At 40.5% G+C, this 15630-nt stretch overlaps 1 protein-coding gene across 1 annotated transcript in view; it reads right to left on the reverse strand.

Annotated features, from left to right (window-relative positions):
- Nucleotides 1-15630, reverse strand: part of pde11a (phosphodiesterase 11a) — a 31396-nt gene that overhangs the window by 3831 nt on the left and 11935 nt on the right. Inside the window, exons 6-18 of the mRNA XM_072444500.1 lie at nt 14614-14746; nt 14059-14134; nt 12099-12166; nt 11917-12009; nt 11197-11247; nt 7778-7924; nt 7588-7695; nt 6694-6803; nt 5312-5402; nt 3456-3556; nt 3134-3211; nt 2649-2712; nt 2138-2212 (exon numbers count right to left, since the gene is read on the reverse strand). Coding sequence (XP_072300601.1) covers nt 2138-2212; nt 2649-2712; nt 3134-3211; nt 3456-3556; nt 5312-5402; nt 6694-6803; nt 7588-7695; nt 7778-7924; nt 11197-11247; nt 11917-12009; nt 12099-12166; nt 14059-14134; nt 14614-14746 — 1195 coding nt within the window. The remainder of the gene's footprint in view (nt 1-2137; nt 2213-2648; nt 2713-3133; nt 3212-3455; nt 3557-5311; nt 5403-6693; nt 6804-7587; nt 7696-7777; nt 7925-11196; nt 11248-11916; nt 12010-12098; nt 12167-14058; nt 14135-14613; nt 14747-15630) is intronic.

The raw sequence follows: 15630 nt of genomic DNA on the forward strand, positions 1-15630 counted from the left end.
CTTGTGAAGTGTGCTCTGGGGGTCGTCTCCCTGGAAATGTTGAGTAATTTCCAGTGTTTTATGGCATTTTAGAAAGCAGCATTAATGAGCACGTAGTTCATGAATATAATCCCCAGGCAAGATTCATAGGTATCATTCTGAATTGAGTTCAAGAGTTTGTGAAACAAATATTGCGAGAATAAATCTGGCTGGTCAGATTATGAATGTGCATGGAAACACACATGTGCATTTATTACTCGTTCATATTAGTGATGGACGGATCAATATCACATATCTATATTTTGATACTGAGAAATCAAACAGTATCAGTATTACAAAATTATACATTGTTCATATTTTAAGCACATATATTCACTTTTCATAATAGTTCAAGCGGAGGAAATTAATTATGACCAAACTAAGATTGTTCATTGTCGAGGGGTTTCAATACATTTTAGTACAAAGTCATTGGTATCAGTATTGGGCCGAAATCGCAATATTTGCCAAAGTATTACTTGGTATCGGATCGAATAAAAACATCTGTGGTATCGGCCATCACTGCAGGTCATTCACTCCATCGCTTTAACTTTCTGGTGTGAGAAAAAGTCCTGCCTCTGTTCAAGTAATTCAGTCAAGGCAAACGCCCTGAAGCAGAAATCAAAGTGCGAAACAGATTTGCAAATTAAAATTTCAAGCATCTTCAAGCACTTTTACAACCTTAAAAACAACTAGTCAAATTCAAGCATTTTCAAGAATTTTAAGCCCATACAAACTCTTATTATTTTTATGTGTGTGTTTTATTAGAAATTCACACAAATATACACACAGCACTATATTTTATGTCTTTCACATATAACTAGGAATAATGTTTGATCATCTATACAAGTATTGGGTGAGTATTTGTAACTTCTCATACAATAGTGCCTCTGTGCACTTCCTCCATGTCTGTTCTTTCAGTTCCTGCGTTCTAACTCTGAGCCTAAACCTGAGAGGATCCGCGGAGGCTGTGCTGCAGAGATAGTCCCTGGGCTAACACTTAAAAGTTCATATTTAATTTCTAGCTCCCACACAGCCCGCTCTAAAGGTTTGACACGTTTCAGCAGACCTGAAGCTACGACGCTACTTATTTCCGAGGAGAGACAATGTGGCACGCTTTGATTAGTCAACGGGCCATTAATGGTGTGCAAAAATCTGTTTCAATATCTTGGGACTGTGAATAATTAAAAAGTAATGGTCAAATTAAATCCGGTTTCTTTTTAAATTGGCAACAAAAGTGACAACACTGTTAACGAGGTGAGATCTTCTGAAATATTTGAAAGCTTCTCCTGTTCTAAGTATTTGCTGGGCTTTAGATTTTTCAAAGAATAATTTACATAGTCCGCAGTTTGCTCTTGGCGGCCCAGCGACGCGTTTAAGAGGTCTCGCTGACAATTCACTTTTCTCACAACGGACTCTCATGTTTCCAGCCCAGTGATGTGTTCGTATGTTCAGAGCTGCGGAGGAAATACATCTTCATCAGCAACATCGGTGCAGTGAGGTCAAGCGGAGACAGGGATGGGACAAAAGAGCAGAGACAGAGAAAGAAAGCAAAGACAGAGGAGCAGAGACAGAGGAGCAGAGGAGCAGAAGAGGAGAGACAGAGGAGCAGAGACAGAGGAGCAGAAGAGCAGAGACAGAGGAGCAGAGACAGAGGAGCAGAAGAGCAGAGACAGAGGAGCAGAGACAGAGGAGCAGAAGAGCAGAGACAGAGGAGCAGAGACAGAGGAGCAGAGACAGAGGAGCAGAGACAGAGGAGCAGAAGAGCAGAGACAGAGGAGCAGAGACAGAGGAGCAGAGACAGAGGAGCAGAGACAGAGGAGCAGAAGAGCAGAGACAGAGGAGCAGAGACAGAGGAGCAGAGACAGAGGAGCAGAGGAGCAGAGACAGAGGAGCAGAGACAGAGGAGCAGAGACAGAGGAGCAGAGACAGAGGAGCAGAGACAGAGGACCAGAGACAGAGGAGCAGAGACAGAGGAGCAGAGGCAGAGACAGAGGAGCAGAGACAGAGGAGCAGAGGCAGAGACAGAGGAGCAGAGACAGAGGAGCAGAGGCAGAGACAGAGGAGCAGAGACAGAGGAGCAGAGGCAGAATTAGCACAACAGTGTTTTGGAGAAACTCACTGAGGGTGTGAGCTTCAGCTCTGATCGCTCTCGATCTCCCTGCTCAAAGAACTCACTGGTCACCAGCTCAGCCACCTGAGACACACACACACACACACACACACACACACACACACACACACCACACACACACACACACACACACACACACACCAACCACACACACACACACCACACACACCACACACACACACGCACGCACACACACACACACACACACACACCACACACACCACACACACACACACACACCACACACACACACACACACACACACACACACACACCACACACACACACACCACACACACACACACACACACACACACACCACACACACACACACACACCACACACACACACACACACACACACACACACACACACACACACACACCACACACACACACACCACACACACACACACACACACCACACACACACACACACCATTAAAAACATACGCCTCATTTTGTCCTGAGCACAGAATGGAGAATAGAGCACTTCTGACCTTCTTTGAAATATCCCAAGGCTTGGTCACTGCACCAAGATCACACGCCGTCATCATCATGGATCTGAAAATATGACAAATATGAACCACTGATGAACGCAGTAGAGGACATTAGTAGAAAATTATTCTACAAATAAATCTAGATCTGGTTATGGCAATAACTGAAATGTTGAATCAGTCTGACGGGTTAAAAATGTGTCTTTTTAAAGATAATAATACTAAAAACTTTCTTTGAAAAGGAGGGCGTACAACACACAGTTTTTGATAGTACGAGGAGGTTACACAGAAGATTTGTACTATTTTGATAGCTTTTTTACATGGACTCTAGAACCATAAATACATACATTACCAACAGAAAGAACAACACATGTAGAACGAGTGCAAATGTTAGAATGCTTCTATTTCTCTGGCTCAGTTGATAATAATACAAAAAAATGTATAAAGTCTAAAATGCTGTAGTGTGTGTAAAAAAGCAGCTCCATTACCTGCACATGTCTCTGTGCGCCTTCACGTTCCAGTTGTACTCTTCTTTACTCACCAGCTCAAAGAAAGTATTCCTGTTCCTGCAACACAAGCGCAGAGCATAAATGGACTGTAATCCACAAGGGGGCAGTGTCAGCTAAAAGAAGCCTGAGCTAATGGCATGTTGTGGCCTCTTCATAATGCATGAGGAGCAGGAGATGGAGCAGGAGATGGAGCAGGAGATGGAGCAGGAGATGGAGCAGGAGATGGAGCAGGAGATGGAGCAGGAGATGGAGCAGGAGATGGAGCAGGAGATGGAGCTGTGTGTGCTGTGGTGACACATACTCGAAGTAGAGCGTGAGATCTGTGGCCAGGATGGACTGTTTGAGCAGCTGCATGAGGTCGCTGTACTCTGTGGACGACAGGTTGGAGAAGATGTTGTGCCCCTGTGGAGGAAGACGTGCAAATATGAGCATTTCTAAAACATTAGGATCAAAGGGAAATAAACCAAAAGCATTCAAAAAAACAACCTTGAAAATCTTTTAAAGGAGAGAACAAGAAAGAGTCGGCAGTCTTTGTGGTTTAAAATATAAAAATAGTGTTGCATGGCCATTATCAGGAACTGAGCCGATGTTTAAAATGAACTAAAAATAAACATATCATTATTGCATTATTTATATATTTTCCTTGTAGAATCAAAATGAGTTAAGAGTTAATACTTGACTAATAACATGCCAAACATTTGTATCTGATGCTACTGGCACAAGAGTTTAACTATTTGAATAGTTTTTTTACACGGACTCTAGAACCATAAATACATACATTAGAAAGAACCACACATGTAGAATGAGTGCAAATGTTGGAGTACTTCTATTTCTCTGGCTCAGTTGATATAATAATTAAAAAAAATAAGTATAAAAATCTAAAAATGATGTAGTGTGTGTAAAAAAGGAGTTCTTCCCATTACCTGCACATGTCTTCATAAACCATACACTTAATTATAAAAACTGAGCGTGAAATCTTTCTCTGCGCCACAACTGGACCCCGGGCCTCACCTTTAACACTTTCTGTCCCACAGCATCAAATTAAGGGAGTTATCCAGTGTAGGACAAGTACACGAGCCCAGCAACAAAAGCATTTTACTAATACTTTGTGCAATAATAACAATACCAAGCCCCTCCCTCTTTCAGGAGCTCTTAATAAGTAAGCAACGTTTCTCACTCGAGGCTCCTGGCATAATGTAACATACATTTATCCACCACTTAGCCCTTCTCCAGAGGCTGTGGCGTGCCAGAGCAGAAATAGACGGATAATGAATTAAGACTTTAAAATCTGCCACAGATTGAGCACAGCTTCAGAGCCTGAGCCTGAGGAGCGTCTGTGCAGCTGTGATTCTGTCATCAGCTCATGTGTTCCCGTTAAATATTGAACCAACCCAAACCCGTCCCGTCACAGAGTAAGAAGTGTGCGGAAAGTGTGAATGACAATCCGCTATGACGGAAGCTCGGCCACACTGCAGAGGGAGAGATGTTTTAAAGTTTACATTTTAATTAATGGATTTGTAAAGGCCAGCTGGATTGAATTGTGAGCCTCCTATCGCTCTCAAATTAGCCACACCTTTCATTTATATGCTAATAGGACGCTGGTAGTTCAACTCTGCTATCAACAGAAGCCATTATGATATTCCAAGCAAACATTTGTCAGCTTACTGTGTTGTCAGCACTGTGATAATGAAGCTACTCTGGAACCCACCCCACTAAGCCGCTTCTCAGCTGCTCCCTCAAAATGTTTTTAATTACAGCCTCATGTGAACGCACTCACCTGGTAAAATGTCTCTCTCAACCAATTACGGCCAAATCTATGGTCTCTGTAATTACATTGATTTGAGGGCAGCTCCAGCCGTTTGTTTGCTCGCTCAGACACATAGCTGCACATGCATGCCTTTGGGCACACTGGGCATAAACCAGCTCTCTTAATTTATGGACTGCAAAGAAACAACATTGATCCTTTTTGATGAAGCACTGGTCTCAAACGGGTGAAGTTCTGAAGGAAAATGAGCACCAGGGGACGTAAAGATAAAGTAAAGTTCTCTTGGTATTTGTCAACGCCGTCATATTGAATTGTAAGGTAAACCTCGTGATCCGCAGCCCTAGTGTGTGTCATTTGTAGAGAAAGCAAAATGCAGGAGACAGTAGAGTCACCTCGCTCTGCAGGATCATAACAGCATGGTTGAAGTGGTGGTGCTCCAGTGTGGCAGACGTCCCGTAGAGCAGCGCCAGAGCTGATCCCGTCCTGCCACACAACAAAAAACTGTCAGTGTTTCATTTAGCCAAAGATGCAGCGGTCTTAAAGTAGCACCATCTCATTCTGGTTGTGGTTAGGCCTCTTCACCCTGCAGGTGTTCTTCACCCTGCAGGTGTTCTCTGCATGCTCAGATTCAGGCATCAGCTTGGCCCATAGTGGACGTGGCACATGTCGCAGCAGCTCAGGACTAAACCTCTGTCTGATTGACATCATTTAGTTGTACAACTTGTGAATGTTAAAGATAAATAACGCATTTTGAATTTTGTTGTTTTTACGCTTCTTCTAGACTATTTTAACTGTTGTGATTCACACTTTAAACTCCACATGCTTCTTACGTGACTGAAACAAGATAAAAGAGCCCCATTCCGACACAGAAGTGTACAACAGATTCAGAGGTAAATACTGGTAAATACACCACACAGCAGTTACTTCAGGCAAATGAACTACTGAAGTACCTTCTTAAATACTCACACCTAAAATGTTATTTCATGACCAACTTGATGCTCAGTGTAACATATTTGTATGACATTGTTTTATAAAGAAAGTAGACAAAAGTGTTTATAATTACATTTTTAAAGAGGGTCAAATTATATATAACCATGTTATAATGGTGTTTCCCCATTATTTTCTTACTCATGTCTGGGTTATCTTGTATTGTCAAACATTTGAGGCTTGAGTGCTCAGAAAATACATTTTGACAGACCCTGGATCAAAACTGTCACTATTTTTCAATGGCTTTTTTTCAACATGTGAAAAACAATCTGTATTAGTCAATCTCTGTCGAAGAAAAAACAATATTAAATCAAGAATAATTTAGACTAAATAAGAAAATAAAAAATCTGTCAGATGCAGGAGCTTGGTGTTATTGCAATATATTTTTAGGTTGTTGTTGATTATTGCGTTAGCCAATATTGCGATGTCAATACGTTTGTAATACGTTGTGTGTTTATATGCAGTTATAGATATGAGTAGTATAATGTGTAACAAAATAAACCCAAATCCATGCAAAAAATAAGCCAAATAGTTCCAAGGTGGGATGTACCTACATTTCCAAATGACAAACAGTGTTATAATAGTTCCATTTCTAGCTGCATATGTGCATTGTGTCACAGTTGCACAGTTGTAAAATGTGAATAACATCTGTTGCTTGCTACAATGAGGCTCAGAACTGCAGTTTTGAACAGAAAGGGACAGGACAGTGGACTGCAGGTGGGACACGGAGGCCTAACTGTGTGAAAGAGGCCCGGACATGATGTGTGCGGTAAAGACGTGGGCTTACTTTGCTTGAAAGGCGTTGTTGGTGCCGCGGTGGTCCAAGTCATGGCACACACAGCCTACGATGAGGGCCAGGATCTCCACCTCTGTGAGCGTCTCTTGAAACCCCGCTGTCTGATGATGCAGGGGAAAGAAAGAAAGAAAGAAAGTCGTAAAAGAGCAATGCAATGACAGTACAGTTTCCTTTGTGATCTGATAATGCTGTGAACTGTACACTGAGTAAAAATGGAAAACAGTCAAACAGCAGCATCTTCCTAAAACACAGCATCTCCCTAAAATGCCAGTGGGACTGCAGTAAGGCAGCCACGCAGAGAGATTAATGGCTTGGATGAATGGGTTCTGGAGGCCATGTGCTGAGTGAGTCACTATGGGTCACTGTGGGGATATGAGCAACCATAGCACTGTCCTCACACCACTTATTAAAACATATGCACAGCAGAGAGGGGGGAAAACGCTTACATTTGACTATTTTCTTCAATCTGAAGTATGTGGTATGTAGTAGTTATTGAGTGGGATCACGCCATGTCCCAGAGATCAGATTTAGTGGTTTTAATTGTTCAGCGGAGAACTGAAGTCACTCTTCTGTGATCACTATAAAATGAACATCTGCTGTTTTCAGAAATGAGCTGGAATTTAGCAGTTAGCAAAATGGATTAGCGTCCAAGCAATGGCAGCAGCGTTTTCACTCGCAAATTCATCTTGAGCCTCACCTCCTTAGACCTTTTCTTTAGATACCTTTCTGTCAGGACTATTTAGTAGCAACGGTAACAACTAGTTTACTTTTTGTGGTTAACGGCAACAGCATGTCATTTCTTTGTTGTTTCAGTTACACCATATTGGTCATGGTTAATATTGCACATTTCCATACAGGCTGTGAGGTTGTTGATGTGTGTTTTACCGTGAGCATAGCAAACATGCACTGGCAGACGTTGAAAGCATGTCTCCAGTTGTGATAAAGAACCATTCTGTAGTTTTTTCGGACCGTCAACAGCCATCTGCACAATGTCTAGAGGGCAGAAAGACACGAGTGCAGAGGTTAGACGTCATGAAGGAAACAATAGTAACAGGATTTACATGTGCAGTCTCACCTCGTAGTCAATCTTAAACTTCTGCACCATTCCCAACTCCATAAACATCCGCAAAGCAGCTGTAATCATGGCGTCCACGTCCAAAGAGAAATCGTCAAAAGACAATTTATCAATGCCCAGCTCGCAGACAAGAGGAATGTTGGCTGCCTGGAGTTTATAGTGGGGAACAAACAAAGAGAAAAGAAGATTTGAGCAGCCAAGTGATGCAATAATATGTCATTATCATAGAAATACAGAGAGAAGCTAATTAAGACGCCAGACTCAGGATGAATGAGCGAGTTCTACTGACACTTTGACACTGCGTCTGGATTTATGAGCATCTGGTACAAATCATGTCTTTTAAGTCTCAGGTGCACTATGGACTTTTGGGGTGGAGGGTCCGTCATTTGCCTCCATGGAGATGTCATGGCTTTGCCTGCAATGTTTTACAGTGTATACTTTAGCAATAATAAGTAATTGAAAAAGTAAGGTAAGTTTAATGCCATACTGTGGAACATTCGAGTACAGGGGTCACCAACCAAGGGTCGAGGGCTACTTTATGAGCACGGACTTAGTCGAGGGCTCCCTGTTCAATTAGCCTCAATGGGCCTATCATTACATTTGTAACCAAATTACATAACTATTAAACTGTGAGTAAATATTTGATAAATGTGAATGCGGGACATTTATTATGTGTATTTATCTTGTATTTCTTTATTTTAAACCCAAGCTTTATTTTAAACCAGTGAGTTATCCAGATCCAGTGCTGTCTGCGCACGTGTAGGATGAGAAGAGCCACTTGTAACTACATGATTGTTGGGTATATTTTGAAAAAATTAAAAGTGACATGGAGCAGGCTATCTCGTCTGTTTCCGTCTGTACATGTCCAGGTCTCATTTAAACAGGCTGAGCAGCATTATTGGCGAAACAAGAAAGCTTTGACAGAGCTGTTCTAAATTTAGAACAGGTCCAAGCGGGCGACTGGGAGAGGCCCAAAGGGCGCCCAGGTGCCCGCGGGCACTGTTCCAGGCAAAGTAGTAACATATCCATACAAACAAGCAGGTGGCATAGCCTTGATCAAAAATGGCCCTTTTGAGGTTTTTTATATTAATTTTGGAAATTATTGCGACATGTGATGTAGCAATCCTACAATATCAATATTATTGCAATATTTTAATATACTTTTTGACACCATAATAATTTCATTGTAGAAAAATATTCAGTTGTAGTCATCTGGACTCTGTTTTCAAAAAACAAAACGTTTCGACTCTCATTCGAGAGTCATTCTCAATCTGCGAATCAAGTCTGGGAACTCAGGCTTTATATCTTACTCTGTGTAGGCCCTGCCCACTGGGCGGGACCTCCTGATAAAGGGAGTTTTTTGGCTTCACTTGAGTTTACTCTTCATTGTTTTCTAACAGCCCTGTAATGAGCTGTCTACATCCTATTGTAGTCAGACTTTCACTCCCTCCTCACTGAGTACCTGATTAGTGGTTTGTGGCTTTAAGATGAAGATGCACAATAATTTCAGTTAGCTAAAAATAAAAAATAAATCATGACTAATCTAGACTGAATAGAGAAAATCATGACTAAAAATCTGCCTGTGATTTTCTGTCAGTTGGAGGAGCTTGGTGTAATATTTTGTTTGTCGTTTGTTGTGTATCGGTTATTGTGTTAAGATAAGATTCCCACATGGGGAAACGCAGGTAGATAGAGGTAGATACAGAAGAAAAGAACAGATCACTTATAAGAATCAATATTGCGATGTCAATACTTTTGGTATATGTGGTGCAGCCCTGGTTTATAGGTGCACATTAGACACATGAGTACTGAACAAATATATAATGCAACATTTTAAATTTTGCTCTAATTTTTCATGAGCTGAACTCAAATAAATTAAATATTTTCTATAAACACTAAAGGCCCAAATCTCAATCATATTAATATTAATAATCCATCTCACTGACATATCATGATGCGGATGAGATGGTATGAATAATGCACAGGTGTGCCTTAGGCTAGCCACAATAAAAGCCCACTCTGAAATGTTCCGTTTTTGCTTTATTATTGCTGAACCAGTGCGTCCCAAACATGCTCAATGGATGTCATGTCGGCAAAGCAAGAACAGGGATGTTGGAATAATTATGTACAGTGCATCGTGCGAAATAAACCGAGCCTGATCCGACTGCTACATGGAAATCTCAGGACTCATTTTCTCCTCTTTGTCACATAATTGTCACAACGGTGAATTTGTCTGATGCACATTTTTCTAAATTCTTTTTTAGAAAAGAAGTTTGCCAAACGGGCTGTGATTGCCTGTGCCATTTGCTCCTGGTGAAGTCCCAGTCAAGTGTGCAGCGTATGTAGAGCAGTTATGAAAGAGGGAAGTGAGGCAGAGGCTGAGATCACACACGCACTCTGAGAAGCGGGGTTCCTTCTCTGCGATAATGGCCACAGGGGAAAATCTAACGCATGAAAGTGCAGGAAAATAGGTCATATCTATATTTCAGAAATGCCACACCAATTAAAAATGTAGATATTTTCATTTTCTCATCTTAATAAATAATGCACTTAAGAGTTATTTGCTATTGATTTGGCAAATCAATTTACAAATACCACAATATCCTCTGTGGCCAACAGTTATGGCAATGTGCAGCGCAAAAAAGAAACAGAAATGACAGAAAGTGGCTGCCCGTAAATCATCTTTAATAACATGCATTCCACGTTAATTATGGACCGTCGAAAAAGAATGAAAATATTGAAATTCGTGTTAGAAATTAATGAGTCTACATAGAGTATAAATACTTTAATGAGTAAATACATGCACCTAAAGGAGATCAATTACCTACTGAAAGCAGCGCTGACCTAGTTTCTGGTTAGGTTTGTGGAATGGAAGCAAGCAACAAAGACTCAACACTGTGTACATTTTTACACTTAGCTAAGCACGCATGAATGATGAAATGTGACAACCACATCTTATGCTTTATACTTTAGGTTCTTGTGGATCATTGAGGTGTTTTTGACAAATGCGCAAATGTAAAAATGTATCCTTTTTTATTTGGGCTGGTACAAAAAAACAAAACAAAAAAGTAACAGTTATTTTTTACTAATTTACACTGATTACCCTCGACAAATATGCAAAAATAAAATAAAAGTACCTGTTCAAATCTTAAAAATAATGTGGAAAGAGTACACATTTTGTCATGCGCCGATGGTAAAAACCTAAAGCCTGAACAAGTTAAGTATATATTGTACAATGATAATCCACATTCAACACACATCTACTGGGGTTATGTGTGCTGTCACTTTCAGATGATGTAGTGCTACTCTTTCAAGTATTTTGGAATTAATCGTGGCTTTTAATCATTGAAAACTGCATTCCCTGACTATGACATATCATAAACAAGATTGTGTAGAAGACAAACCTGAGCAGCTGTTACCTTAAATTTGTCAACTTCTGTCTTTGAACAAGTGGCATGGTAAGACAGCACCTACAAAACAAAGACACATGGCATTAGCGTCAAAGGCAGGTGTGCCGTAAAACGCACAACATTTCTGATGAAGAAGCTTAGGGGAACACCAAGCTCAAGTGTCAAACCTGATTTCATCGCCTTTTTGCCTTTATTTCCTGAGAGAATCCCTCACAGACCTGCACTCACTTATTGGATCATAAGCCCTCATGTTTATTCAGCGCTGCCAGGAGCAATGCATCTACATATTTTATTTTGTGCCTCAACCTTAAATGTTGTAACTCCACTTCTCTAGCTCCCCGTTCTTTTCCGTACAGAAGAACTAACGGCCTAAAAGCGCTCCATTGTAATCTGCGACAAAGGCTGACTAGAGCTGAATGGCTATGTACGCAAGCAGATGAGGGATCGCTTTTCACCGCCTCTCATTAATTTTCAATAAAACCTTTGTGAGGAGGTTATCTGCAAAGAGAGATCAGCACTTTTTTCATCGCTTCTTCTGGAAATATGAGAGATAAAGGACACCCCAAGCAAAAAAGTCAGTGCAAGTTTGATATTGGCTTCCGATAATACAATAATATTAGGTAAAATGTATCGTTGCAGTGCACATTGAGCAAAATCACTGCGGACATTGCAGTCTATAGATGGTCTTTTTGACAAATCAGAGGATGGGGTATTATTTTATGTTCTTACATCCAAAGCCACAGACTGCTTGGCCCAGGACTTCTTCACCTGGTCATACATGATGGTGTTGTTGATGCCCAGTCCACAAAAAATGACAAATGCCTGCGACAACACAAACCACATCGCTAAACTCAATAAACATACTTTAATTTCTGAGGACTTTCTTAATGTTAGTAGTGACAATACACCACCTCAAAAAGACGTTGATCTGCATCGTCAAACGGTTTTCCATCCAGTCTGTTAAGCACTTGAGCAACACCTGCTAGACACAATGTGAGATAACATCAGACACTTTAAAATATCAACCAGTCCTGCTAGAGTGCAAAAGAAAATGTTTTATGATAGAGGAATCAGCAATAACCATTCGATTCTAGCGCCTTTTCTCATAGTAATAATTATTATCATAAAAAGTCATACAATAGCCATAAATCTGACACATAATTCTTTGGCAAAATGCTTCTCTTTGTAGCCAATTTTAACGTTAGAAAGCTGTGGAAGAAAGCGGTGGTATTAATAGGATAAATATTGTTTTATTAACCCTAGTGTTGAATACTGTTACAGTTGGTGCATCGATGCAGCAGGCTAAGCTCTCCTTTTCAAAACAAAGCAAATTAAAAACTAGAGGTGAATAAAAATAATTATTTGTTCATGTGCTCAATTCTTGGCCAATAACCCCCTCCTATTCTTTCAAAATCAACAGCCGCAATATGAACACATTCTCTTCTGATGACGCTAGCCGTACAAATAATAATAATGCTCACGTCAAGCTCACAAGCTTCATTTTTAGGCCTGATATGCCTAATTTCATTACAGTGACAACTATATTTTTGCTCTGACGGGTTTCAAAGCGTTGCCTCTAGCCTTGGACATAATACAAGGATGTTCATTCAACTGCGTGTATCCTTGACGGGAGAATTTCATCTCCTGTTGCTTTGTTTGTATAATGGTTTTTCACTTCAGGTCCTCAGGTGCCACCCACACACACAAATCTCTCCCCCTCACACTTTCCTTCCTCGTGCCCCTCCCTCCTTCACAAAATCACTTACACCTACGCAAAGGGACCCAGGACACAACACATGACACAAGAATACAAAACGCACAACTTCCACACACACTGGATCATCAGGCTGCTACCATTGGCCTCCCGCAATATCAGCACTAAAACCAGGCTAGAAATCAGTGTTTCACTGAATTATAAAGACGAAGCACACAAATCGGTGCAATCCCTCACTTGTCCAGGAGTGTTCCATTGTTCATTATCCATTGAAAAAAATCAGTTGTATCATCTGGACTCAAAAAAACAAAAGGGAAATAGAACCAAGAAGAAATGGTGTCCCTATCCCTTATGTGTCAGGACTGTCGGAAAAACTGCAAAGAATTTTTAGGCAACACAAAATGTATTTTAAATCGGGAAACACTTTAAAAGGAGTAAGTAAAGAGTAAAGAGCAGTACAAAGACGCTTTATCAGCTCAGACATGCACATTCAGGACCGCAGAGCGTCCTGAATGTGCATGTCAATTGAAGATTCAAAGCAGGGAGAAAAGATGCTTTGAAAGAGGAATTAATCTTTGTTAATGAAGAGAATCCTTCTTTAAACCGAAATGGAGGTTTAAGATTCAACCCTCCGGTCGTATATAATAGTGTTTCGAAACCCTGGAGCAGGAGACACCCGGGGCATTCTGATGCTAATCAGGTACTCAGGGAGGAGGGAGGGAAAGTCAGGTTACAATAGGATGTAGATAGCCCATTACGGGGCTGTTAGAAAACAAAGAAGAGTGGTTTCAAGTGAAACCAAAAAAACTCCCTTTATCAGGAGGTCCCGCCCAGTGGGCAGGGCCTACACAGAATAGGATATAAAACCTGAGTTCCCAGACTCGATTCACAGACTTTGGAGAAAGTCGAAACATTTAGTTTTTCAAAATACAAAGTCCAGACGATACAACCGATTTTTTTCTAGCAGACTGTAGAAAAAGGGAACTCCAGTTCCAGTTCAGTGTGGAGAGCAGTGAAGGAGCACTGTGGAGTTAATAACATACTACTGGTTTATACACACTGTAGAGCTAATCCAAACACATGAAGAGTCACAACGGGCAGGTCAGTCACTCGTTTCACAAATGGTGCAGTGGTGTGTTCTAAGGCTATTTACATACCAATAATTTGGTGGTTGCTATTCCATATAGGAACACAAAGCACAGAACGGATGTGAAAGTCTGAGAACTGGTCAGCCTAAAAAGCACAGTGGAGTATATTAGTACACAACACAAACAATGCAAACAGTAAGAAGTGGTTGGGCAGATATGTTGTTGAATCCAGAAAAGATGCACACAGTGAAAATATCTCTGAGGTATAGTCATTCTGTTTTATGTTTTTAAAAGAATGTGCTTTTAACTCTCTCACTCTTTTTAGATAATTGAAATCATGATAACATCAGGATGAACACTGACAGCCATTTTGTTATTTATTAAGTGAGGCATTTTATCAGATGTACTTGAACTTGTTGGTGTGAAGATAACATTAAAATAATCAGTTTCAGTGTATAAAATAAAGTAAAATGCAAAATATAGTTTTAGTTTACGTGGGTGGTATCCTCAGCAGAAGACAAGACAATTTATGTTTATTCACATATATTATATACTATGCTTTCCAAACTTGTCGTATTTAGAGAAATTCCTATGATGTCACATTGACAGTCATTAAGAGATTACCTCAGCATCAAAGCGTGGATCCTGATAGGCATCACTGATGTTTACAGGCAGTCCTGTGGAGGCTACCAGCTCTGCAATGCTGTTATTAATGAGCCAGTCCGAGTAAGAGGATTTCTCCATGCTGTCTTTGAAACTGTCATGAAAGAATGTCAAATTACATATGAGTTACAATCAAATGTTTCATGTATGTTGATTCACCTTCACATGTGTATAATAGACTGTCCTAGCACAGAGCTGTATGCCTCTTCTGCAGCCTCAACTAGTAATGAACAGCTAATTGTGTGATTGTCTTCTTCATTGCCAAACGCCCACACGCCTGCCTGGCTACAGCTTACGAATATTGTATGGCCAGAGCTTGAGTTTACTCTCGAGAAAGAAATATCTAATCAAAATGTCTTGTTTTGTCTTTTGAGACTAGGATGGAAACTGTTGTTGAATGTTGTGATGTTGTATGTTGTAAGATTGTTTGCAAAACTGTTGATATTTATTTCTCTGGTTGAAGTGGAAAAATACCAGTATGCCTTTCTAGCTGGATCTCTTTTCTTCTGTGTCTCCTGTCGGTCATATAGCTGCTGTAGACATCTACACTATCTCAGCATTATCCTTCTCGTGGGGGTGGTGAGGATTGTGAGATACTTGCACTGGCAATCCTACAGCTCAGTCTTGCCTTTTGACACAAAATGTAGAAACACACATAGACCTCCAACAGCAGCGCTTGTTATTCAGATGTGAACATTTAGAAGGATTGGTCCTACCACAAATGCAATTATTTGTAATGAATATGTTAAATAAAGCTAAAACAACTGTATACGTTTTTAAATGACTGGTCAGGGGCTTTGGTAAGTGACAATAGGGTTTGATGATCTTCCTTAAACAATTGAAGCTGTCTTCCTTTACCCAACAGACCCTTACAGAAGTACACAGGCTCAAAAGCCAATTATCCAGGACTGTTACAGTACACCTTGTAGTCGCAATATGACTGCAAGTGTATCTGAGTGTCTAAATTACTTTGGTCAT

Source organism: Eucyclogobius newberryi, unplaced genomic scaffold (assembly GCF_026437365.1).
Source record: "Eucyclogobius newberryi isolate DKJ021-1_F unplaced genomic scaffold, fEucNew1.0.hap1 SCAF_14, whole genome shotgun sequence".
NCBI lineage: Eukaryota > Metazoa > Chordata > Actinopteri > Gobiiformes > Gobiidae > Eucyclogobius > Eucyclogobius newberryi.